Source organism: Panicum virgatum, chromosome 2K, assembly GCF_016808335.1.
Source record: "Panicum virgatum strain AP13 chromosome 2K, P.virgatum_v5, whole genome shotgun sequence".
NCBI classification, from domain to species: domain Eukaryota; kingdom Viridiplantae; phylum Streptophyta; class Magnoliopsida; order Poales; family Poaceae; genus Panicum; species Panicum virgatum.
In genome coordinates, this window is record NC_053137.1 from 6,976,791 (window position 1) to 7,003,797 (window position 27,007).

The following is a 27,007-nucleotide window of genomic DNA, read 5'->3' on the forward strand; positions in this document are numbered from 1 at the left end:
CAGCGGTTGGATGTTAGGACCAGATTTTCGGGAGATCGGGCGGGCAACGATTTTGAATGGACTGAGCTCAACGATTGAAAAGAGATTTTGAAATTATTTAGCGCGTGATTTGATTTGGTAAATTTTTGGGATGTTACAGTTGGACCCGCTCCAACCCTTCTTTGGGGGCTGGCTCCAACCCTACACCCTGTTTGGTTGGTAGGTTGGGTTCGCTCCAGTTTGTTGTTTGGTTGAACGACCGCCGCGGGTTGGAGCCAACCCATCTCCTGTTTGGATGGATGTACTAGAATGAAACCTAAATATGATGACCTTCCACTCATTTTGGTGATCTTACCCCCTCGCACAAATTCATTCAACAGCACAGTCACTTTGAATCCTACATTCAACAGCACAGTCCCTTTGAATATTTAAACCTGGTCAACATTTGAACACAAATTCCAAATTTCATCAAAATATATGTCACAAACTGAGCAACATTTCAGCTACATTTCAGCAACATTTCAAGCACAATTCAACTACATTTCAGCCACCATACAAGTCCAAGTTCAAGCACAATTCAGCTACATTTCAGCCACCATACAAGTCCAAATTCAGCTACAATATATATGAAGTTCAATGCCTCCACATGACACGATACAAGCTTACTTAGACCACAAATATAAAGTTCTATGTGGTACCAACAAAAGAACCATCCCATGCCTACAACTTACCCTTACTGCCCAGAGTAGTTTTCAGCAATATACTTTGCAACCCAGTTTAATTTATGTTCAAAAGGCAGGCTATTGAAAGCTCTAGCTATGTGAGGTTGGGAGACCAAATGGGCATAATAGAAGGATAAGTGAGTCTCATTGAAACTACCATTGAAAGCCATCAAGTTGTCAAACAAATCTGAGGGCACATCATTGTCTGATTTGCCCACTTTCTTTATCACCTTAGCTATCTTGTTACTTCCTCTATTAATTGCAGCAACCAATGGATCAACATCAGGCCTCGACCTCTTGTTGCTCTTCTTGCTGTTGTTGGTCTTGCCAATCTTGCTGGTCTTGCTTGCAGATGATGTTGCCCCATTGTTGTCTTCATTGGCAATGGCATCCCCATCATTCTTTCCTGTTTCCTCGGCCTCACAATCCTCTGCACCGCCATCCTCTGTACCTAGAGGTGCACTTGAGTCCTTTGCAAACTTGCCTGTAGCCATGGTAATTCCTAATATTGTGTTCATCTCCTCAAAGTGTTGAATAGGCTTGTTCAGAAAATCAGCATCAGACTTGTGATCCTACAATTTGTACAATTTCAACAACTACTATTATGTATATATGGATAGCAACTATGATGTGTGAGAATAATAATTCCAGCCAATAATATTGACATATTATGTGAGCAAGTAAATGTGGACAACATCCATACCTTAATATGATTGTTGTAGTACTCATCATCAAGAATTATAGTGCAAGTATCTTCATCCCAATTAGCAGCATTTAAACCACGAAGGTCACATATTTTACGAAACCTCTTTTGCCATGTCTTAAGGTGATTCTTAAGCTACTCACCAGTGCACACAATGCCAAATTTCTCTTGGAGAGCCTTTGCACAGCCATTATAGTGAACCATCTTGAAGGTAGATGAAGTATTGGTGCCATTAACCACTAAACTGGCAAGGTATTCGAGCATGTAGGCTGACCAAGTTGAAGTCCAAGTAGCATGTCCACCAATCCCTGCATTAGCCTCTGCTGGTTCCATTTACCTTCAAGAATTAACAATGCAATATACAATTAGAATGTATCAGCCCACATTTGGTCCATTTTAGCAAGGCATAGTTTCATGAGACAATAATTTCAGCAAGATAGCAAATAATAATTTCAGCAAGGTAGCAAACAATAATTTCAGCAAGGTACCAAACAATAATTTCAGCAAGGTACCAAACAAATATGTCCTCAAATACAATTTCAGCCATCAAATACAATGATGACATTGTCCAATCAAATAAAATACAACACATATTACATTGTCCAAACAAATAAAATACTAGTTTCCATGGCTTTGACAGTCAGCCCACATTTGGTCAGCCAAGCCTTGTCTAAAAGCGAGCATAATGCCATTCTCACTTGCTGTCTCAGCATATATGGTGTCCTGGGTGTCCTCATCATTGTCATCTGGCTAATTGAATTCATCACTCCCATCTTCAATCACCCAATTATGAATGATGCAGCAAGCAATAACAATATCTACTTAAGTTTCATAAGGAAAAAAAGGAGATGCATCATCAAGAACTTTGAATATCCTTTTTAGTACTCCAAATGCTAGCTCTACTATGATTCTCAATGAACAGTGCCTACGGTTGAACAATTCCTTCTCATTTTGCACAGGATTCCTTCCCCATTCATTCAAGTGGTAGCGGACAACCCGAAAAGGGGGGTAAAAATCCGGGTTTGGCTCCATATCCAGCACCAACTAGGTAATATTTACCTAACATATGATGGGTAGTTAGGTTACATCTCAATGATCTAGTAATTTTGATGAACAAATTTATGGACAAGACATAGGTTAAACTATTACCTTGTGGCACACTAAGGCCATCCTCACGTGCTAAACCATCACGTAAAACTAGTGCATCATGTGCTGTCCCCTCCCATCCGGCCAAGACATAGGTGAACTTTTGGTCAAAATCTACGGCTGCCAGTACATTTTGAGTGCAATGCTTGTATGAAAGAGCATCTAGGCCCCTAGTGGGTTTTGGTGTATTGATTGACAACACGATTAAAGAACTAACTTGTTGGCATGAGATTATGAGCAGGTAATTAATTTATGATATAGCTCATGTATTGCAAGCAAATGTGTATGTCCCATTGGCAATCATTATATGCGACAAGCTAGAATGAGAAAGAAAAATGGAAGAGCAAGGTATTCATGTTTGATATGAAAGGCTCTAATATATTGTTGAAGTTTTGTTAGTTAATATGGGAGTCAAAGTGGCAAGCACATTTGTAAAAGAAAATTGAGAGCAAGGTAATCATGATTGACATGAAGGCTCCAATATCAATTAAAGGCTTGTTCGACTTTTGATGGAATTCATATGACAAGTAAAGGTTATGAGAATGAGACATAATATGTTGTTGCATAGTCTCAAATTAGAAAGACTTGTCATATGAGATGAATAATTATTGTCAAGGGAAGCAAGCAGGAGAAAAGTGAATGAGATATGAGTTGATGTGCATATGTTGTCTCAAATTGGAAAGCTTGCATATGAAAATTAAATGGTGAATTTATTTTGGTAAAGAAGATTTCATGCATGACACAAATCAATGTGAAGTTCAATATGAACGGCTAGGATGAAGGTAGAGAGGACCGAAAGGCGTGTTTCAAGAGGCTATGCAAGCGTTGGCTTGGGAGGAGCAAGGAAACCGATACGGGTCAAAATACCGGAGATCCTAGAGTCATGGAGAGCTCTATGTTAAAGAGTGTCATTATTTGGTAAATGGATGTGACTTGTGAATCAAAGATGGATTTCATTCTTATATGAAGGAAGATTCAAAGTCACTAACTCAAGCAGGCATGCTCACTGAACTTGGAGATGTTGTCAACCTCAAGATATTGTTTGAAGAAGGTCGGCTTGATTAAGACATGAAAGCTCAAGTGTTGTGTGTATGTCATTTTATGTGTGAACTTGAGTATAGGATGCTGTACTATTAAGGGGGATGCAACATCAGTGGTTTGACATTACCAAAAGTGCTCATAGCCATCCCATGTGAAAAAAAAAATCAGAGAGAAACACTTGGGAGCAGAAAATCTACTGTGACCAGTCTGACCGGTCAAGCTGACTGGTCTGACCGATCTGGTCCAACGGCTAGTTTATTTGAACTGACCGGTCTGACCGGTCTGGGGGACCGGTCTGACTCTGACAGAGAAACGGCTAGTTTTTGAGAGAGGGGTATTTATACCCCACACCCTCACCCTTTCGGGGGTGCTGATGCCATTACATTCCAGAGCCAACTCTGAGCCGTGAGAGCACTTGAGAAGTCCTCCCCAACCTCTCTTTGTGAGATTTGAGTGATTAGAGTTGAATCCTTTGAGTTGGGTTGAGTGAAACTTTTGCTAAGAGAGCATTTGAGCAGTGAGAGCATAAGCCCTAGCTTGAGCACTTGTGGTTGCATCGCCAACTTGATTGAAGCATTTGTTACTCTTGGAGGAGAAGCCTCCTAGACGGCTATGCGTCGCCGGCTAGCTCCCAAGCTTGTGGTGAGCAGTGGCAAGTTTGTTGCAGCAGCAAAGGTGTGCCACAAGGGCACATGGTCAAATAGTGAAAAGGAGGAGATAGCTTGACCTTGTGGTCACGATAAACTTCCTCAACGGAGACTAGGATTCACACGTGGTGAACGTGGTGAATCCGAACTTCGGTGAAACAAATCTCTGTGTCTCCTTGCATTATCTTTATTTAGTTTGCCTCACACTTTGTACTCTAGCTTTATTTGTGCTTCCGCTTCGATCTACTTGGTTTTGTTGTTTCTATGTGTGAAGGGTTAAGAAATACATTTGTAAGCACCTAAAGAAGCACCACACCAAGTTGCATTTGTGCTAGAGCTCGTAAAGGGGAGGATTAACACTTTTGTGCAGGTTCTGCGTAGTACCAGTTTGACCGGTCAGCTCAACAGGTCTGACCGGTCAAAGTGTTTGAATCCTGTTTCTAAGCCTAGTACCGGTTTGACCGGTCTCCCAGACCGGTCTGACCGGTTGGTTGCTGACAATTGTGTTAAGTGCTTTAATCTGCAAGATTAATATTAAACGCCTATTCACCCCCCTCTAGGCGATATCACGCGATTAAGGTCCTTTCATTGTATCTACCACGAAAAGTATGATGCATTTCCTTTGGAATAGTGGCTCTTATATGTGTACCATCAAGTGCTCCTATACAATCCTACGTGATGTTCAAAGAAGTCAAGATTAGGACAATTATAGGTTTGTCAAAAAATAAATTTAGAATGTGACATAAGGTTGAGCTGCACACCTTAAAGTAAGGATACCACCTTGTGTCTCCTTCTATTTTAGCGGGAGTGTCCAATGAAGGGGGCCTAATATAATCCTCTCGTAGCTCACCAATAGCATGAAGTACTTTGTTAAAATAACGACTGGCCGTTTCTCTGGATCTCCCAAAATTGGTTGCAATTACTCTATTCCTAACATTATGTCCAACAGTGTGTAGAAACATTGTCACTTGCTGCTCTACACACATATGAACGGTATCTTCAAGTAAAGTATGATATCTAAACAACTGACAAAACCGAAAGAAATGTGCTTTGTTCATTATCAGCATGTTTACACAAGTTGTGTCATTCCTCCAAATTTTGTCATTTAGGTATTCAATCCTCTTCCTATCCCTTTCAAACATTGGGGCATAAGTAATCCCTTCGCTTCTTGCAACTCGTTTTCTTTTCCTAGACCGAGCAACAATTGCCATCACACACAACAACCAATGTGCAGCAGCAGCAGCAGCAGCAAAAACAAATGCCCTGCGCCTCTTATCCATCTACATTCAACAGGATAAAATTGTGACTACAAATGACCTAGTAAAAATATCATGTATGGTTTCCATGAACTAACACAAGATTCTTCAAATCAACCATCAATCTAGCATCAATGTGCCATATAATCAGCAACCAAGGAAGGGGGGAATGAATTTACCTTGAACTACTGAGCAGATCTGGGCTGGTGGGAGCAGCAGCTTGCGGTGGGTACTCGAGCTTGTGGAGGGAGGCGGCCTGGCCGGGTGCGCCCCTGCGCGCGGCCGGCGGAGCGCGCCCGTGCAGGCTTGGCGCGGCCCTGCCGCAGGCGGCCGGCGGCGCGCGCCCCTGGAGGCGCCGCGCGTGCCTGGCTGCGCGCGCCCCTGGAGGCGCCGCACGGGCCTGGCAGCACGCGCCCCTGGAGGCGCAGCCGCGCGGGCTCCGCAGGCGGCGGCGGTCCGGGCAGAGGAGGCGACCGGGCGGCTGAGGAGGCGACCGGTCGGCGGCGGAGGAAGCGAATGGGCGGCGTCGGTGGAGTTTTTTTCGATGGATGCGGTGCGGTGGATTTTTTTCGATGGATGGGGTGTGGTCGAGGAAAAAGGAAAGACAGGGTTGACAGGAATCACGCACACGCGCTCGACCTAGACGGAGCCGCTCCGTCCGCCAGATTTTGAGTGTCCAATCCAACCCGCATCTACACGGTATATTCCTTTGAGATTGACTCCAACCCTCACCAACCCCCATCCAAACACTCCAAAAACGGGTCGAACCCATCCAGATCGAACCCAGCACCCCAACCAAACACACGGTTAGGGCACCGACTTGTGGGTCCAAGCCCACATGTTAGTGCTAGACATGGCCCACTACTTCAGACGAGCCTTCCTCGTTGAAAACTACTTTTTCCCCTAATGTGCAAAAATAAAGGGTGCAAATATGCCTCCATCCTCTAGAAATAATGGCATTTCATATAAACATCATAAGGAAACCACAATAATTGCTTTGAAATTTTGATACTTCTTTCTTAGTGTTATGGAGGTTCTGAAAGGGGGTTGTGCAGTGTTGTGTTGAAATCTCATTGTTGCTAGTTGTAAAAGAAAGTGATTTGCCATTTATACCTTCACAAAAAGTCTTTCATTGTACCAAAGTGGGAAGAGGATGGGAGCAAAAACCTTTTTTGTTTGACTGATAGTTGGGACCCATGTTGATAGTGGTGTCAGTGGTCAAGGTACCTATTTCATTTTCATTCCTCCAATCCAACAAAAAATAGGGCAATTCCATCATACAACCAAACATAATTCATAAAAATATCCCATTCACAAAATCAAGGGCGTAAACACTGTACCTACTTACCCTCCATAAACGTGTCCTACATCACAAGATGTGTGCTTTCTTTATGCGCGTCTATAATAATTGGTCTCCTTCCCCCTCTCCGAATCCTCCTCCCCCCTCTCTTGTCCTCTTCTCCCTCATCTCCAACCCCTAGGGCGATGTTGGAATGAGGTGACGGACAAGATGATGGTGTTTTTTCTACACGGGCCGCGGAAATTGCAGGGTGCGTGCGTCGGTGGCATCTACAAGGTGCGTGTGGCGGAATGGCCACCAACCATCTTCCAACACAAGTAAGATCTGGCGGTGTGTGGTCGCCTCTTCCCATGCCTACCCCCTTTTTTGGTGGATCTGGCGATGCCGTTGTGTAGCAATGGTGTAACGGGCGACGGACATGGTGGTGATGCTTATTGTGCGCATGACGTGTAATTGCATGGTATTTGCATCAGTGGCGGCTACAAGGTAGTGTGGCGAAAGGGCCACCCCTCCTCTTCCAGCACAGTTGAGATCTGGTGGTGTGTAATCACCTTTTCTTCTTTCCACCCCCTTTTGAAGTGGATCCAGCTATGGCGTTGTACAACGATGATGGAAGGAGGTGATGAACATGATGGTGGTGCTTTTTGCGCGTAGCGGCTACAAGGTATGTTGGCAGAAGTGCCGCCCCTCACTCCTCTTCCAACATAGATGAGACCTGGTGGTGGTCGCCTCTTCCTCTGTCTGCCCATCCTCTTTTGCAGTGGTTCCAACGACGACGCTATGCAACGACAGGTAATCGAGCAATGACAGGCCCAAAAGCGAGAAGCAATGAGGCCGTCATCTCCTCCACACTCATCCTGCATCAGATCTAGGGAAGGCGGGGTGTGTTGTCAATAAGGAAACTCACAAACAACAATTGCTGCCCTTTGTCCTCGTCCTCGTCGTCCTCCGACATATCCGGCAAGTTGTCCCCTACACTCCTCCACGTTTGTGGTGTCAAACGACACAAGACTGACTCCATCTCTTTTCTCCATCCTACATTAGTTCCAGTAACGGGGGCTTGGTACCGGTGGCAACTGCTAGGTGTGAGCTAGCCACCATGGTGGCCCCCACAAAACACATGGGGTCGTGCTTCACCTTGCCGCACCTCTTGTCTTATTCATATCTTGGTTCGTCGGAGGTTAGGCTAACTCTGAAGAATTTATCTCTCTTTCTTTGTTATATATGTGTTGTCAAATTATACTTTTGCTTATATGGTATCCTAATTAATTCTGTAGCATCACTGTAGCAAAATTATGGATTAATTAGGCAGGGATTTTTTAAGTCACTGTCACATCAAAAGGAATCTTACTATTTTGGAGTTTAAATAAAATCTATTTATAAATTTTTTTGACAGCTGAGTGCTAATTCGCGAGACGAATCTAATGAGCCTAACTAATCCATAATTTGCTACAGTGATGCTACATTAACCACCCGCTAATCGTGGACTTTCGTCTCGCAGTTTCGCACTAGGGTTCTGCAGTTTGTTTTATAATTAACTTTTATTTAACACTTCTAAATACTAAAATTCTCTTTGATGTTACATAAACTAAAGTTTAGCTCCTGAAACCAAACAACTCCAAACTTGGTTTGGTACGGAGCTGACTCCTATTTTGGTGATAAGCTACAAGAGAATGCATTTGCATAGCAGCTTAAAAGGCATGTAACTATTCCAGTATTTTAATTCGCTCCCTCGATCACTCCATTTCAAGTAAACATAGTGGTCAGCTTTCTGACCTCTAAACATTCTGCTTTGGGTCGATGCCAGTAAAAAAATGTTCTTGGCAGAAGGAAAGGATGACTCGACGACCATGGCTACAAGGAACCATCTGACGAGAAGTAGAGGCGCGAGCTCTGCCATGGAAATCTTTCGTCGCCGTCAAGCATGCATAACCGAGGTGACAATTTCGATTCATTTCTCCCAAACAACTTCTAGATTGCTTGTTAGATCTTATTCTGTTCGACATGTACACATGCTGTTGTAATTTGTCAATCACGCTGCCACTTTCTCCACTTGGTTTGAAACTCTGAACATTTTGGAGAAATTTTAGGAATTGATTATTATTCCCCTTTCTGTCGCATTCCTGAATCGACAAATAATCCTCTTTCAGCCCTGCTTGATTTTGGTACATGTGGCAGGATGCCACGTCACCAGCCTTGATCTGTTTTTATTTCTGGCGTGTTGCAATCCAACCTGCACTCTGGTGCGTGACACGGTAAAGCGAGCCCGTGAGACGCGTCGTGACAGCCGCACAAAAACCACTGCTGCCCAGACCTGCGCCATCACTTGTCCAACCATTTCTCGTCCGATTCTCATCAAAATCGAACGGAACCACTCCCATTCGAAACATAATTTTGAGGGCTGCATTTTAATTTTTAAACAATAATTTGCGGCCTAACGTAGGGGGAGAACTCTTTTGCCCGAATTTTGCTTACATTGTCAATATTTATATTTGTCAATTACGGATGGAGGTTTAGTAATAAGATTGGTCCTTATACTAATAAGCGCCTTCATCAAATTTTTGGATTGGCTATTTCTCGTTTTGTTCAATCTTGTCGGCGTGATCCAAACGGAAGAGCTGCAAACATTGTAATAATCGGTTGTAGCCACTTTTGATGTCAAGGCTAGGTACTCCTTTTCCCATTATTTTAAAAAAAATTAAATTTAAAGAAATTATCATGGTCACTACTCCATTTGTTTCAAATTATAGGTTATTTTTTACTTTTGTACATTCGTAGTTGTTACTATGCACTAAGATATACACTATTTCCAAATACATAGAGAAAAAACTATGTATCTAGAAAAACCAAAATAACCTAAAAATAGAGGGAGTAACTAAAAATTACCTTAACAACAACCAACAAGATATCATTAGTTAGCCTTTTATTCTTAGGAACGATATCATATTTAAACATACATAGCACTCAAGATACACACATGGATCATCTTCCCTCTAGGGAGTTCCGAACCTAAATTCTTTTCAAAATGCAAATAATGTTCTAGGAACATCTGTAATACTAAACTCAGAATAAGCTTTTCTTATGCACCAGGGAAAGTTTACAGGAGTTCAAAGAAAAAGGTCTACTAAAGATGCAAAAGAAAACATCAAGTGTGTTTTCTGACGTTGAACCACGATTATCAGAATCCCTCCATATTTTGAACAAGCCAGTTAATTGCATCGGTGCTTAAGAGGAATCCTAGGCTCTTTCTTTGTTCTCGTAGCATAATCTTGCTAGAATTATCTCCCTGCGCGACACCTGCATGCTTAAAGGAGCAAACATGTGGAACGCCATACGTGGCAGACCTAAACGCGTGCTCCAACTTTATTTCCCCAATATCACGTCACTTCTCGCTACTTTAATTTGGCACTGGCAATTAAGTTCAATTTGGTCTGGAGTAGACTCCTGGTTTGGTGATCATCTACAAGAGAATGTGTTTGCGTATAATAGCGGATTAAAAGACCTTTAAACATCCTGTACCAATATGCTCGCATAGTCACTCCATTTTGAGTAAAAAATGTCGCCAGCTTTCTGAACTTTAAACATTCTACTTTAATTTTGGGCCGATGACACATTATTCAGTGCCGGTAACTAGGGCTGTGTTTAGATCTCTGGAAAAGTAGGAGAAAAAATCACATCGGACACTGTAGCACACTGTAGCACTTTTCGTTTGTTTGTGGTAAATATTATCCTACCATAATCTAACTAGGCTCAAAAGATTCGTCTCGCAATGTACATCAAAACTATACAATTAGTTTTTTTATTTACCTACATTTAGTACTCCATTCATGAGTCATTTGCTATATTTAATGTTTTGATGTGATGGAGATGTGATGGAAAGTTTGGATTTTGGGGAGGTTTTTGGTGCATCTAAACACACCCTAGTGCAAATTCTTCAGTTTTGGCAGAAGAAAGGATGCCTCGAGGATCATGGTCACACACACGGAACCATCTGAACGAGGAGGTCGACACGCACTGCAAGCTTTGCCATGGAAATTCCAAGGTCGCCTCCAATGCAAGCATAACCAAGGTCAGATCGAATTTCGGCTCATTTCTCCCAAACAACTTCCAGACTGATTGCAGATCTCATTCCATTCCCTAGAAACCTGCTATTGTCAGTACCAAATCACGCTGCCACTTTCTCCATCTTGTTCGAAAGTTTGAAATTTTTGGAGAAATTCCAGGCGAACATAGAAGCAGCATGTAGGAAATGATCACTGTTCCCCTTTTCTGTTGAGTACTGAATCTTGGAGCTATCCTCTCGCCTGATTTTTGGTAGAAACGTGACTAGACACCACGTCACTAGCCGTTACCTGTGTTTTTTTTGGCATGTAATCCAGCCTGCGCGCTGGCGCAGCACACGGCAGAGCGAGCCCGTGCGACGCATCGTGGCAGCCGCGCGAAAAAACACCGCCCAGACCTGCCGTCACTTGCCCGGCCATTTCTCGTTCGATTCCGTACCAAATCGAACGAGACTACCCACATTCGAAAGACAATTTTGAGTGCTACGTTCGAGATAAATTTCGTTCAAAACGGTTGAGCGTGCCGGGAGAACTCGTGCCCCAAAGTTGGGAGAGAAGCACACCTGCACGGAGACACCCGAAAAGCAGACCTGTCGTCACCGAACCACCGATTTCTCCCTGAATTCTCAACCAAATTCGACGAAACCACTCGCATTTGAAAGATAATTTCATGCTCCAAAACCTCTCTGAATTTCACAAAAATTGACGAATCACGACGGGAGAAATGAGCTCGGGAATCCGGGGCAGAAGCACACATGGGAACAGGCTCGCCATCGCGGGGCAGCCCGGCTCGGGGGGCAGCATCCGAGCCCCCGCGCTGCGGGCGTCCCCACCCGTCGGATCCCGCCGCATCCGACGGCTCGCGGCGGGGCTCCAGCCGCGGCGGGCGGCGATCCGCGTGAGGGCGCCCTTGGCCAATCGCAGCGCGCCGTTCCGCCTCCCAGGCGCCCCCGTCGCCCCAGCTATTTAAACGCGGTCGTCGTCGCGTCCTCCGGCATCATCACCCACCGCCGCCGCCGCCGCCGCCGACACAGCCGGAGCACCTTGACTGCTTGAGCGTAGTTTAGGAGAGAGGATTCGAGGAGTGATGTCGACAGAGGAGGCTGCCGCTGCGGCGACCGAGGTCCCCGCGACCGAGGTCGAGTCCGAGGCGCCGGCCGCCGAGGAGGCGGAGGCGAAGCCCGCCAAGGCCAAGAAGGCGGCGCCCAAGGAGAAGAAGGCCCCCAAGGAGAAGAAGGCGGCCAAGGAGAAGAAGCCCACCGCGGCGAGGAAGCCGGCCGCCCACCCGCCGTACGCCGAGGTGAGCAAGCAAGCAAGCAAGCGTCTCCTCCTGGATTCGATTCGATTTCTTTTTTGTTTCGTTTTGTGTTCGGGATTCGATTCGATTTCCTTGTTTCGTTTTGTGTTCGGGAGTTCGATCTGACATGTCTGGGATTTGCGATTTGGTTTGGTTGTGGTGCCGGCGCAGATGATCTCGGAGGCGATTGCGGCGCTCAAGGAGAGGACCGGGTCGAGCTCGGTGGCCATCGGCAAGTACGTGGAGGAGAAGCACGGCGGGCAGCTGCCGCCCAACTTCCGCAAGCTGCTGGCCGGGCAGCTCAAGAAGCTCGCCGCCGCGGGGAAGCTGACCCGCGTCAAGAACTCGTTCAAGCTGCCGGCCGCCGCCGACGCCAAGTCCAAGGCGCCCAAGCCCGCCGCCGCGGCCAAGCCGAAGCCAGCCAAGGCCGCCAAGCCCGCCGTCAAGCCCAAGGCGTCCCCGAAGGCGAAGACCAAGACCGCCGCCAAGCCCAAGGCGGCCGCCGCCTCCCCCAAGCGCAAGGCCAAGGCCACCGCCGCCCCCGCCGCGGCGCCCAAGCCCCGCGGCCGCCCGCCCAAGGCCGCCAAGACCGACGGCAAGGCCTCCCCCGCCAAGGCCGCCGCCAAGAAGGCGAAGCCTGCCGCCGCCGCTGCCAAGAAGGAGAAGAAGGCCGCGGCGACGCCCAAGAAGGCCGCCGCGAAGCCCAAGAAGGCCGCCGCATCCCCGGCCAGGAAGGGCGCGGCGAGGAAGGCCAAGAAGTAGACCCCCCTCCCTCCCGTCCGTGCTCGCCGGCGGCCGCCGCATCCCCGGCCAGGAAGGGCGCGGCGAGGAAGGCCAAGAAGTAGACCCCCCTCCCTCCCGTCCGTGCTCGCCGCCGGCGACCCCGCCATCCCGCCTATAGATGTTCTCCCTCGTTCATCTGGATTTTGCAATCCATTCGTCGTAGCTTTGTCTGAAAATGGAAATGGAAATCAGTGCCTAGCTCTAGTAGATCCCGTCGGTAGTAGCATCAGCAGTAGTCGGTCTGTAAAATCTTGAGGTGCCGGTCGCGTCCCGTCCCATCGATCGGCACGCTCCTCTCTCTTGCTCTGTATGATGAACTGAGTTGTTATTATACCAGTAATGTTATCTCCCGGGTTCGTCTGTCCCTGCCTCCCTAATCTCGGTGTCCAAATCTCGTTCGATTGCGTCTGTTTCATGCGGTTCGTGAAATTGACTGATGCTAATCCGTTTTCTGTTCCAATCCCTTCGATTGTGATTGACCGATTGATTGCGAATCGGCATTGTGCGTGGAAGGCAGATGGGTGATGTCACCGGGGCGATTAGTGGGGAGCGCGATTAGATTTGTTCGAAAACGACGGTGGGAATCCGGTCGAAATCTCTGGAAGCAATCGCGATTGCCAGGTGCCGCCGCCGTTTCCGAAAATGTTTTGGATCGGCGCGCGGCGCGGGGAATGCAGCTCCGCAGGCGAAGCTCGTGCGGGCCCGGCGGGACGCTCCGGAAATTCGATCGGAGGCGGGCGGGATTTGGGATGGCGCGGCGGCGGGCGGCGGCAACTCTCGCGCGGATGATTTTGGGTGGGCGCGGGGAAGGGGATGGAGGGGGAGGAACGCGTGGGAGCAAGGCGGGGGGCGGGAAGGTTTCCGTTTCGGGAGCCGTGCGTGGCTTTGCCTCTCTCGGCGTTCAAATTTTCGGCAACGGACGGGTGGGGTCGGGACGGGATGATGGGCTGGCGCTCGGCTTGGCTTGGGCTCAGCTGGCTGGAACGGGATCGCGCTGGGGGAGTAAAAAGATTTTCCGTTACTTGTATGTTGGGCGGCTATGGGGACTGCAAATCGGAATCGAGCCCATGGGCTGACACGGTACGCCTCCATGGGCGTTACAACGGAGGGAGAGTGATGACAAAAAAAGAAAAAGGAAATGTTAAGGCGTTAAGCCATATACCTCGACCTCTCCCGTTCACCAGCAGCACGGCAGCACCTAGGGGCCAATAAACTAATAGTAGAGTAGAAATAGCCCCTCGCAAAAAAGAAAAAAAACATATTTTATTTTTATTTTTATGGAAAAAGCTCGGGTCAAGTTTAGTTCATGGTATTACTGCAAAAAAAATCATGGTATACATCTACCTCTTATCTCCTAATAAGGCAATAAACGTTTCGAACCCTACGCAGCATTATGGGGCGCCGCTCCTAAATCTCGCGTTCCACCTCTAAGCGTTCCTTATGTGCAAATCAGAAGTGCCCAAAAACATATAGGATCATTTGCAAAAGAAAAAAACATATAGGATCATAAACAAGCACTAAAAGAAACGCCAAATCTCAACCCTAGATCATGAAATTCCACAAAAATTGATAAACAGGAACCCAAAATCTAGAAACTGTAGATCATGAAATTCCTCAAAGTTGATAAACTTAGGAGGTGAGATACGCACCAAGGATGGCTGGTTGTTGCCGTTGTACAACTCCGCCGCCACGCCTCAACTCAGCGGTTCTCTCACCACATGAGATCGGAACCGGAGCATCACCTCGTCACCACCATGATCTTTTGTTGCGTGAGCGTCGCACCTTCGATGCGCTAAGGGTACGGTGCATCAACGAATCTCCTCAAAGGAGGCGCGGTCCGCCTGGGCAGCATGCGCGCGCCAGCGAGCGAGCCTATGGTGGCACTATTCTTAGCCATGCCACGCGCTTCGATAACTCCGTCGTCATTTGCTATATCTCTCTTGGGTGGCGGCGCTACCGAAAAGGCAGAGGGAGAAGAGAGTGATCTAGGGTTCCGCGGAGGGCGTCACTGGTTTTTATCGAGGTTCAGGTGTCGATAGCCTTTCGATCAAGATGAATGGCTGTGATTACAAAAGGATTTAGTTGGGCTTATGGTCGTTTATGGGTCTAAGTAGGCTGGGCTTGGGCCAAATGGCCCGACTCGTGAGGTTATTCGACCCGAATGATTTACCTTTTTTTCCTACCATTTTTACATTTTTTTAGCATCAGCATTTTTATGTTGTGCAGTAATGGGCAATGAGTTTTCCTCAAAGGAAAATAGTAATGGACTCCGAATATTGAATAGTTAATTAGCAGGCTGGATTATGTTAAGTTTTTTGCTTAATATTTATACATTGTATTCTTCATGTATAAATATTTATATTAATATTATCTGTAACTCAAAAGAAATAGAATGGTTGGAGGTAAATTAACGGCTCACGTCGCTCGATCCGACGGCTTACTCACCATTTTGAAAATATTAATGTAAGACCTAAATCAAGTTCTCACCTGCACTCGGTGCAATATTTAATTGAGCTCTTTTACAATGGTTGGAGGTGCCGTTAATTTACCTCCAACCATTCTAAAAAAATTCTATTTAATCATTTATTAAGCTAGGGGAGTACGGTGATTTTTTTCTCCTTCCATACATGTGGTAAGCAGCCTATGTTCGTTTTGGGTCATTACGTGCAGATGATGTACACCAGACCATAGCAGGCATGCACGGCTATCCCCAGAAACATGCCGGTCAAGGCCCGGCTCGAGCGGTTTCCGGCTGCTTGGAGACCGCTTCCTTCATTCTTTTCCGCTTCAAAAATGAGCTCCATCTCGACCTACTAAGAAAAAATTGAAGCAGCGTATTTTGTATGAATCAGTAACACTATAATTATCTGTTGATTTGATACCAATGATCTACAATGGTGAAAATTTTACTTTATGAACCATAATTTTCATGATAAATCTGCTTTTTTCAGTCTGTCTAGCTAATTCTTTAATTGACGTATACTTGATGTGGGGATTTTTTTTTTGTTTACCGACTAGGGGTACGTGTGCTTTCTGCGTCTCCACTCTCTATTGTCGTTACTCGTTGCGCCCATGTCGCTGGCTCGATCGCCTCGTGACCTCGTCACGCCAGTCCCGCGGCGCCGTGGCGATCGGCACGCCCCGGCAACAAGATGCGATAATGAGGGCCGCCGGCGAACGCGCGCGGATCTGGCCGAGGGCCGAGCCGGCGCCGGGGAGCGGCCTGAGGCGCAGCAGCTGCCGGAGCCATGGCGATGGACCTCGACCGGCCAAAGCTTTCGTCGTCTGCTTTGAGTTTTTTTTTTGTTTTTTTTTTGAATCGATCGCCTCACCGCCGGGATCGGGAGTCGTCGGAGATTCTTATTAGTTTCTTTGGCACTAACACTGCTTCGACAAGCGCTAGCTCGATATTGGACATGTGCAACCTGCAGAAGGCATTGCTCCACGTATAGTAATTAAGTACTCCATCTGTTTCAAATTATACATCATTTAATTTTTTTATTTTAAGTTTGACCACTTGTCTTATTCAAAAATTTATATAAAACAACACTTTTTTTATTGTGGTTTGTTGTATCAATACAAGTTCTTCAAGAATGACTTAAAATTAACTATATTTGCATTTTTTTAATAAAACGAGTAGTCAAACTTGGTGTTAAAAAAATTTAAACGACACATAATTTAGAACGGAGGGAGTACAACGTAACCTTATTAACCTCACTTTGTGCATACGAGTATATATGCAAATGCACTATCTCTATCTCTACCAATCGAGTCGGTTTGCCTTCCAAAGCTAAAGCAGCTCATATATGGGGCTCTTGGTTATCTTAGGGTGTGTTTAGTTGGTGAAAAAATTTAGATTTTGGTACTGTAGCACATTTCATTGTTACTTGACAAATAATGTTCAAACATGAATTAATTAGGTTTAAAAAATTTATCTCGTGGTAATCAGTTAGACTGTATAATTGATTATTTTTCAACTACATTTAATGCTTCATACATGTATCCGAATATTCGATGTGACGGATACTGTAGGAATTTTTTTGGAAACTAAACAGGGCCTCAGTGTTTGCCCTTGACTTTAGGTTACGTCCAATGGCTCAAGGAAGTAGTAGAGATCTAGGCTGCAGCAACTTACCATGAACAACTATTCATCCTAAGTGGGTTTCTATGTGGCATAAGCAGGATGCGTAAGTTCCCCAACATTGGATTTCTTCGGGGGAGAGATTGCCAGGGTTAGTACAGGAAAAGGATCAACTTCGCTCAGCATTATTTTGCGATCTGAGGAAACCATATCTTCATGATATCTTTGTTGATCTTTGTTGTGTCATACTCATATGGTTTGTATGAACCAAAATATTGGAGTATTGTTTTTTTAGATTACACAGTAAAACGCAGACACTCACAACGCACGCATACTCATACCCATAGTCACAAAGATTCGGGATCGATGGAGTCGAGAGACGGGGTCGAGGAAAGAGATACGGCCCTCGTGAGAGGTTTTTATAAGGCGGGAACGAAAACGACCCCACATTTTCCGGGACGGGATCGGTATTTCCGGGTCGAGGAACGGTATTCTCGACCTTGAATCCTGTGACTATGTTCATACCTCTATGAATACATGTACACAAATCCTATCTCTATGAGTATCTTTGAAGATTGAGCCGGAAAATTCTCAAAATTAAAGAAGTCACCTCAGACGTCTCGCTGTCGACGGGAACATTGGACCAGTGTTTTGGTTCAACGCCACATTAATCATATGTTTCCTCTTCGGAAAAAAAACTAAATTATGTGTTTCCTCCCATGCAATTCTTCGGCTCAGCAGATCGGATCCATCAAGGAGAACTGATCAGCCCAGTGGCCTCGTTAAGCTAACGGGCCTTGCAGCCCGCAGGGTGGCCTATGGGCCCATGAAATTGGTGTGCCGTTGCCTCTCGCACCCCGTGGGCCCATCTCGTTTCGGTTTCGCCTTCCTTCCTCCTCCTTCCCCGAGAAGCCGAACTGCGCCCGCCGTCTCGCCACCTCCGTCCCTTCCTCGCAGTCCCTTCCCTAAACCCTAGCGCGGTTGCGGAATCTTCCAGAACCCTCTCCCCGGTCCCGAAGGTCCCTGCCCCCTCGCTCGGAAGCCGGCGCCATGGACCTGGACCCCGAGGGCATCTTCCGCGACGACAGCGACGAGGACGATGACAACGTCCAGGTTCACCTCTGTTTTTTTTAATCCCCATTTTTTATTTTTTTATTTTTGGCTTAATAATGCGCCTCCTGTGACGCCGTTCGGTTTGTGGATGCTGGGTTGCTTGCTGGGGGGAAGCAGGAGAGGGAGGCAAACAAGGACATGGTTGTCTACCTCGTCGACGCCTCGCCCAAAATGTTCACCCCCGCTACCAACAAGGTGAGGCACCATCTAATTTGACAAGCTGGATGTACCTTTATTGCTGTCTGTTTCTGTTTCGGAATGAAGGCCTTGATGTTTTTTGGCAAACAATTGTAGCACAGTTTGTAGCTTGTTTGTTTGGGTATCTTGATTCTTGCCAGTAGTTTGTATCTGTTAGTCAATAACATCTGTTTTTCGTATCAAAACAAAAAAAAAACATCCGTTTTGGATTTTTGGGAGTGAAGTTGGTAGCTAATGTTGGTATCTTTAAGAAAGCTTTCTAATGGATTAAGCTACTTTTACTCATGGTTTGAAAAATGCTATGGTAAAAGTATGAATTTGGCTTCTTTTCTGATATTTAGTAATCGGCACATTTGTGTGGTTAGGTTTTAACATGACATTCTTTTACGGTTTTACTCCATAATGTAGCATTCTTTTGTTATGATTTCTTCCAGGAAGATGAAAAGGATGAGACCCATTTCCATACCATAGTTAACTGCATTACGCAGTCTCTGAAGACACAAATCATTGGCAGATCCTATGATGAAGTTGCAATATGTTTCTTTAACACTGTATGTGCTTTCTCAACTCCAAAAGCTTTGTTTTGTTGTTTTCTATGGCTCTGGTTTTAGCCAGTTTTATTCAGTGTGCTAACTCTTGTCAAAATAAGTGATATTTTGGACATCAACACAGTACCAAAAAGGTCCGGAACACTAATTTGTCTAGTAGTTTCTATTGTAACTTGAATGAAGTAAATATGATATTATGATAGTGTCCTTGAAACAAATCCACAATAGTTTTGGATGTCCAATTTAATATTAATAGCCAGACTGCATGCATTACAATACCATTGGTACTAACTTCTGACTGCATGGAGCACTTACTAAACCTGTTGAATAAGAAGTGAAATTGAAAACTACAATGATACAATTAACTTGCAGTTGCATTCAGTATATAACGAAAGGATCAGAGTTGGGATTTGGGAATGATAGGTTCTGTAAGTTAGATATAGTGCTTCATTTTGGTTATTTTCTTAAAGGTGTCAAACTGATGTAACTTTTCATGAGTCGATGAGTATTCACAATTATTATTACATTGTTAGTCATTTTTGACAAATATGCAACATTCCCTATTTATTGCCCTTATACTATTTATCAGAGCATTATTGAAGTAGAACCAATGCACTGATACTGCAAAGTATGCTGCCCGGTGGCTTGATCCAGTTCATTCACACCTCTTGCAGAAAGAGAAGAATAATTTACAGGATTTGGCAGGTGTTTATGTTTACAATGTCGGAGACAGAGATCCACTTGATAGACCCACTGCAAAACTGATTAAAGATTTTTCTTGCATTGAAGGTGACACCACTATATGAATTGTTACTTTTGGTCAGACATGGTCAAATTTGGAGAGAAATGCATACTAAGCTTCTTTCATAGACTAAATATTATGTGGGAATGTGGGTCAAAAACTCATAATAAGTTTTGCTCCGCTTGGAACTTCCTGTTTTTACTACATATCTAATATTGTTTCCACCCACTTTCTCAACCAGAGAAGGTAGTTTCCTTCCATGGTACATCAGGTTCGTTTTGTGTTTTTAAAAATTAAATGTATTGCGGTAACTAAGCAGTATGCCCTGACCGTATTATCATAACCATTGGGTTTTCTAGTTAATTTTCTTTTGGTTTCACAAACAGAATCGATTGATAATATCGTAAGATGTTAAGAACTATGTAAGATAGTCGATGTATTAAATAAAATGTAATATAGTCGATGTATTAAATAAAAGCCAGCAAAATTCTGTTTCATTTCTGGTTCTAAAGCATTTTTCAACTTATGGCAGATTCTTTCATGAGCAACATTGGAAGCCGATATGGAATAACTGCTGGATCTCGGGAGAACACCCTTTACAATGCTCTTTGGGTTGCGCAAGCACTGTTGCGCAAAGGGTATGTCCACTGCCCTCCTTTGGCTTCCACACAGTGTCATGTTATATTCTTGTGGGCTATTATTATGTTCTGTAGCCTGTGGGCTTTATACCTCTAACTTTCCTGTAGCTGGAGTAATATGCACACTGTGCAAACTGCAAACTACTCTAGTTTGCATCAGTTTGTTCTGAATGTTGATGTAGTTATTTGTGTAATAAAGAATGTGCAGGCCATAATTGCTGTTACTTTAACACACTTCTTGATACCCATCTGGACTTTAGCAAATCCACATTCCTCTTTTGAAAATTTTCAGATCTGTGAAGACCGTCAGTAAACGAATTCTTATATTCACCAATGAAGATGATCCTTTTGGTGCTATTACAGGAGCAGTGAAGACTGATATGATTAGGACAACAATTCAACGTGCAAAGGTATGTCTATATCACAGATATGTATTCCGTTTCATACTACATGGCACACACATATTCAAAATGAAATTGTATCTTCATTTTTTATCCTCTTTTTATTACATCAGTACTTGCTTTCCTACAGGATGCACAAGATCTTGGCCTATCTATTGAGCTACTTCCACTGAGCCGGCCTGATGAGGAATTCAACATGTCCCGTTTCTATGCAGTAAGTCCCCATTTATTCCTTTCCTCTAAGTGTTAATTGCTAAGTATATTCGCTTTCCCAGGATTTGATTGGTCTGGATGGAGATGAGATAACGGAGTATCTGCCATCTGCTGGTGAAAAGTACTGTTCTTGAAGCATAAATATTACTTGTTATTTCTTTTTGGATTTTGGGTAACAAATATATGGTTTGCATTTTATTCTTATAATATCCTTACACAAATGTTCAGTCTTGAGTTGTGAATAGAGATAGTTTTTTGTACACAATCACATTTGACTAGCTTTTATTTCCGTGTGGACCTGTCCTTTTCTTTTTCTGAACAGGTCGCAAGAGCTTTGCCTATTCATTGAATGAATGGACATAATTTTAAATTACAACACCCTTTCCTGTGTACACACGGAGATAAAGAGAAAAATAAACTATTATGCACCACGCCTTCATAGCAAAAAGCAAAGTATACATGTATATTTGTAGACTTTCGCTTGACTCCACAAAGAAGTTTGTCATGGTGGCATTTTTGTGCCGAGTTCTCGATGTGTTTTGAGAATTGAGAGCATATCGTACAAAGGCGAATAACATTCATGAGCTGTATTTGAGCACGCAGTGTATTAATAAAGTTTTATTGGATTGTTTCCTGACTTAGGTTATGTTGAAGTATTATTCTTTGTTATGCTACTGGCCTGTTGATCTCTAATATCATTTGGAAAGATTGTACTTCCTCTGAATGAACATAATTTCTTACTTCCACATGATTTCTTTATTGTTGTGTTTGAAGGTTGGAGGAGATGACTGATCAACTGAGAAAACGAATGATGAAAAAACGCAGAGTCAAAACTCTTTCATTTGCAATTACCGATGATGTATGTATAGAAGTGAATACATATGCGCTGACCCGTCCTACTACTCCAGGCATGCTCCGACTTTGGCCTATTCTGTGCTGCTTTACATAATGTTGTAAGTATATCTAAGTGTATGCTCGTTACTTATTTTTTTAGGGACGATCACATGGCTTGATTCACTCAGTAACATTCCATTAAAGGTGAGCCTATGATTAAAGGATCATTTTTTCTTTATTGCCTTAGCTTTGGTGAAATTTCAAGTTTTCAACACCTGCAGTCGCTTCATGCTTGCTTTTACAATTTTTTTAACATATAATGAGAATCTTTATACAGACTGAAAGGTCTTTCATATGCAATGATACTGGGTCTCTACTTCAGGATCCACAGATGCGTTTCCAGATGTACAATGAGTAAGTACACAAAGGACACTGCCACTTTCGTGTATTTATTTGATTTTCTTGTGGTGTTTCCTGTTGAATTGCGTTATCTGCATGCTGACTACTTTTCAACATAATTGAAAAGGGAGATCCTTATGGCTGCATGCTTGTATAAACCAATTCTCATTCCGAACTCCTTCCAGAAACTTCCATTATGAACTATTTGAGAAAAGCCTTGGGAGTTACCATGTGATCCAGCCTTGAGATGGGAGAAAGGGATCTCTATTGAGTAAGGAGAGTATGCAGACATGGATGACAATGAAAATCATCTCCAGAACTCGACACCCTCCCTTATACATTGAAACTGTGCACTGATAACACAAAGGATTTGTGCTATGCATACCATGATACCAAGCAACATTCTAGGGTCCATTGTTGTGTATTTGTGTTCTTAATTACTTACTCACCCTATTCATGCAGCATGGTTGTCAAATTTTCTGTCCGTGAACTCTCTGAGGTTAAAAGGGTTTCAAGTCATCATCTTCGCCTTTTAGGATTCAAGCCATTGGATTGCTTGAAGGATTATCATAACTTGCGACCATCAACATTTATTTATCCCAGTGATGAGGTAGTAACACTACCTTTTATGCTTCTGGAATCGCACCATTATCTAGTTGTAGTCTGAACTGGCAGTACTCAGCCATATCCTTAACGCTGAGAATGTCTTTGTCATGCTCCATGTCATCTGCTACTCTTATCTAGCTTGAGGCAGATAATATAAGTTAAAACTTCACAAAAATTTTTATGACAATATTAGTGTCTTGATTAGATAAGAAGTTTCAACTTGATACAGTGCTTTAGGTGCATTCTTCCTTCAACAATAATTTGGCACTTTGTATCATGTAAGTTACTAATTTAAACCAAATTAAACCTGTGGTCATATCTCGATATTCTTTTTTGGAAGAGTAGTGGAGGCCCTAATGACTGTCAATTAATTTAGTAAACGTATGAAATATATACAAAGATTACAAGAATGTACACTATGTACAAGACCTGCCTAAAGGACCTGATTGTACAATATCAACCAAAGTTTTTCGACTTTAACCAGTTCTCTAAATGCACTAACCAGTTCTTTTCCTTACTCTTGCTTAGAGATTCTAAATGTATTAAAATTTTATTCTAGGATGCATTTGTTAGGTACTCAGACTTACCCCCATATGCTCTGATGCAGCATATATTTGGAAGTACACGCGTTTTTGTTGCTTTACATAGCTCAATGTTGCGCCTTGGAAGGTTAGTTGCCATCACCTACTTTTTGCCTCAACCTTTTGTGACCTTATAAAGAAAATACAATACAAGAAAGTATTGACAGTTATGAATGTAGCTAAAGCTACCTTGAATTATAACAGTGCATTGTGAATTGTTTTTAGCTCTCATGTGATATTTCAGCCATAGCTTCACCAGTTATGGTCGGTACTGTTTCATGCAATAGTATGCCTCTTCAACTCTTGAGTCTCAGGAGATTAGTGGTTCAGCACGTTTAGTTTCCATGCCTTGCATTGTTTAGCCTAACCTTTGCTACTAAGCAAGGAAATCCTTGCTAGTGGATGCCCTCTTAAGGATGAGAACCTTTTTGTGGGCAAGGTGAGGCAGGGGAGACTTTACTTCTTGCCCAATAGCAAATTCGCTGAGGTGTTCTAAGTTCTAACAGAATAAAATTGCTTGTTTAACCAATATAAATTCCAGGTGTCAAGGACGTCGAATCCTTGGGTAGCGGGACCTCGGCTACGTAGTTCGTAGCCGCGATCCGTCTTCTCCGGCGAGGTTTTGCCCCTCAGCCGTAGGCTTAGGTTGAAGAGGAGGAGGAGATTTGGGATAACAATCTTGCTTAACCTTTCACGAGTCTGGGTACATCGTATATATGGCCGGCGGCCCAACAAACCAACTGTAGGCAATCCCTCCTTAATTCTAGGAACCAAAACAGATAGCAATCTAGCTTTCCTATCTAGCCGCTAGCAGCTGGCTCGTCGCACGCACGTCCTGCACGTTCAGCCGCCCGGCGCACGTCACGAGCGCGCCTGCGCCTGGTATACGTGCGCCCGTACATGACACCAGGTTTTGCATGTCTACACGACCATGTTTAACATCTTATTTTATGTGTATGATTTCAGGTTTGCGCTTGCATTTTATGGGAATCCAACTCGACCACAGCTTGTGGCCCTTGTTGCTCAAGTGAGGGACACTTTCATTCCATATCTACATTTACTGCAAATCAGTAGCTGCTACACAGTATTAGTTCGCTCACCATGATAACAGTTACATCAATAATTGACTACTGCACACCCAGGCAATTGCACCAACAAAATCTGCTCATATGTTCTGTCAATTTGAGTTGATTGCTTCTTTGCTTGAGCTTATAGCGTGCCACCATGTATGTCTAGAAGATGGCTAGTAACCAGGCAAAATGACCTTGGTTCAATTTTTATTCAACTAGTTACCTGAATGTATCTTTGCATGTCCCAAATGAGTGGGGCTCTGCAAAACATCATTTTACAAATCCAGTTTTATAAGGTGAGTAGGTGACACGAATTTGTCTGTCTGTGATTTGCTAATATACACCTGCTGTCCAAAATGAACTCTGGCGTAAAAAAAAAACAAAACAAAACAGGAAGAGGTTACTTCCTCTGCTGGTCAAGTTGAGTCGCCTGGCATGCACATGATCTATCTTCCATACTCCGACGATATAAGATACCCTGAAGAGGTAAGGACTGGCATTTTATTATACTTTACTGTCCACCATAAGATAAGTATCTTACCTTGATTCACAGGTTCATGTGACTTCAGATGATGCACCACGTGCAACGGATGAACAAATCAAGAAAGCATCAAATCTATTGAAACGCATTGATCTGAAGAATTTCTCTGTATGCCAATTTGCTAACCCAGGTTAAGCTATGAAGTCATAATTGACGATACTACTTTTTAACTGCCTTTTCAACTCCTATATTTGTTACTACCTTAATCCAATTAAAGCTGAGTGGCAAAAAAAGCACAAAAGAGCCCTGCGTTTGATCCTTACCTTGTATAAGAGTCTAAAGGCTCTCCAATTATAAGCCCGCAGCTTCTGGAATGATTGCCTCTAGTTTAGGCTGCACTATGGACTTTCCCAATATTTTTCGAAATGTATTACTAAGTGCAGATTTGTCTGCAATGCCAAGCACAGATTTTATCCTAGTTTACATGGATGCTCCATGGCCAAATGCTGCTTATTGTACGTGCCCTATAGCTTTTTGGGCTGTTATTATAACATGTTCATTAACTTGCACAATCATTCGAAATTCAATGACTTCCTAAATTCTCTGATGCGACTGATGTCTCTCTGACATCAATCAGCTTTGCAAAGACACTATGGGATATTGGAGGCCTTAGCTTTAGGCGAAGATGAGATGCCAGATATAAAGGATGAGACCCTTCCTGATGAACAAGGCTTATCTAGGTACTTGTTTTCATTTGTCATTTTGTGCATGCTAAATAGGTCACAAAAAGATGAAATAGGAAAATATGTACCGCATGCAGGCATGCTCACATGTTCCGTTGTTTGTGCCTTGTGTGGGATGAGTTGAACTTGAAGCTCAATATGTTTGTTTGCCATTCTTATCTCAGGCCAGGAGTTGTTAAAGCCATTGATGAATTTAAGGCTTCAGTCTATGGTGAAAATTATGATCAAGAGGAGGCTGAAGCTGCTGCTGCGAAAGCTTCCCATGGTGATGCTGCGAAGAAACGGAAGGCAATCACTGGTGCAGCCTCGGTTAAAAGTGCAGCTTATGATTGGGCGGAACTGGCAGATAATGGAAAGGTAAGTAGTCAGGTTATCTCACCAAGATTATATATACCCACAAGCTAAAATTTATTGGAAGGTTATATTACGACAGTCTAATAGTCTATGTGCAAATAGAATTCGACATATAACCTTTCAGTGCAATATGCCAATGCATTTGAAGACCACATGTTTTCTGCAAATGCCAATAAGAAATGACATTCTCAACAAAATTCAGCAACTGATGTACCTAAACTGGAGTCTCTGTACATTGCAAGCTAACATAACAGCAAGAAACTATTCACTTTGATCTATCTGCTGGGTTTTGAAGCGCATCGTTCGTCCAAAAATCCTACATGTTCTAAAAAAAATTCTGTGCTGTCATTTGCAGCTGAAGGACATGACGGTTATCGAGTTGAAATCGTACCTGACCGCGCATGGCCTCCCTCTTTTCGGTAAGAAAGAGGCCCTTATCAGCAGGATCTTGACTCATCTGGGCAAGTGAAGCCACTTATCCGAACTTTGTTTTCCCAGAAGCTGACCACTGTCTCTTGGGTAGCTTGAAAGCTTGTGTAACATAACCCGGCCTCCCTGTACATGATACGTGCCAATTTTATGTAGCGATGTGCCAGCTTGTTAGTTTATCATGAGGTCATGAGGTTTTGTCCCTTGTAACATGCATCATCGCATTCTGCTAGAATGGTTGGAGAATGGAGACCCACTATATAGAAAGACATTGTTGTGTGAAACACTTGTCACTGAAAGCAGCAACACGAGCACAAGAGAACTAAAATGGCAGATCAGGAAGAACGCAAAAGGAAATATAAAAAGTAGTTGTGCATAGAGAGTTACAGATACGCTTGTCTTTGGAGGAAACAAGGGGTTGAGATCACAAGGTAACGCCAATTTCCCTTTGAAAAAAAAAGAACAGACCACAAGGTAACTCCAACGTATCAATCGAGCCAGCAACGTATCAAACCGAGATTGGCTCTGGAGGGCTAGCATCACAAAATTGTTCCATCCATTTAGTTCCACACTACGGAATCACGGTTGAGCACGCACAAAAGTTAAAAATTAATTTGTCAGAAATTATGAGAAATGAGAAA

General features: G+C 43.8%; 2 protein-coding genes and 1 pseudogene across 3 annotated transcripts; 2 read left to right on the forward strand and 1 right to left on the reverse strand.

Moving 5' to 3' along the window:
- Positions 1-2,154: 2,154 nt before the first annotated feature.
- On the reverse strand, positions 2,155-5,518 carry LOC120695009 (annotated as a pseudogene).
- Positions 5,519-11,837: 6,319 nt separating this feature from the next.
- LOC120664196 (histone H1-like) lies at positions 11,838-13,299 on the forward strand. 2 transcript variants are annotated; one of them, XM_039943275.1, is made up of 3 exons: positions 11,838-12,155; positions 12,324-12,883; positions 12,967-13,299. In XM_039943275.1, the coding sequence occupies exons 1-3, from the start codon at positions 11,943-11,945 to the stop codon at positions 12,995-12,997; spliced, it is 804 nt and encodes a 267-aa protein (XP_039799209.1). In that variant the 5' UTR covers positions 11,838-11,942; the 3' UTR covers positions 12,998-13,299. The 2 variants fall into 2 exon arrangements, with proteins under 2 accessions (XP_039799209.1, XP_039799203.1); XM_039943269.1 differs by having other exon boundaries at positions 12,324-13,299.
- A 4,576-nt stretch (positions 13,300-17,875) lies between these two features.
- Positions 17,876-26,650, forward strand: LOC120664206 (ATP-dependent DNA helicase 2 subunit KU70-like). The gene is made up of 19 exons (XM_039943290.1): positions 17,876-18,129; positions 18,247-18,324; positions 18,762-18,878; positions 19,550-19,664; positions 20,150-20,255; positions 20,548-20,665; positions 20,787-20,870; positions 20,932-20,990; positions 21,644-21,777; positions 21,864-21,907; positions 22,041-22,117; positions 22,565-22,712; positions 23,316-23,377; positions 24,256-24,316; positions 24,753-24,845; positions 24,913-25,030; positions 25,478-25,580; positions 25,748-25,940; positions 26,293-26,650. Exons 1-19 carry the CDS (start codon positions 18,067-18,069, stop codon positions 26,404-26,406), a joined length of 1,887 nt encoding a protein of 628 aa, XP_039799224.1. The 5' UTR covers positions 17,876-18,066; the 3' UTR covers positions 26,407-26,650.
- Positions 26,651-27,007: the final 357 nt, after the last annotated feature.

Excerpts from the sequence above, each read along its gene's own strand:
- LOC120664196 (XM_039943269.1), top strand. The coding sequence starts at position 11,943 with ATGTCGACAGAGGAGGCTGCCGCTGCGGCGACCGAGGTCCCCGCGACC. Across the intron at positions 12,156-12,323 it reads CCCACCCGCCGTACGCCGAG|ATGATCTCGGAGGCGATTGC; the intron begins GTGAGCAAGCAA and ends GTGCCGGCGCAG.
- LOC120664206 (XM_039943290.1), top strand. The coding sequence starts at position 18,067 with ATGGACCTGGACCCCGAGGGCATCTTCCGCGACGACAGCGACGAGGAC. Across the intron at positions 21,778-21,863 it reads GACCCGTCCTACTACTCCAG|GGACGATCACATGGCTTGAT; the intron begins GCATGCTCCGAC and ends TTATTTTTTTAG. Across the intron at positions 22,713-23,315 it reads TTATTTATCCCAGTGATGAG|CATATATTTGGAAGTACACG; the intron begins GTAGTAACACTA and ends GCTCTGATGCAG.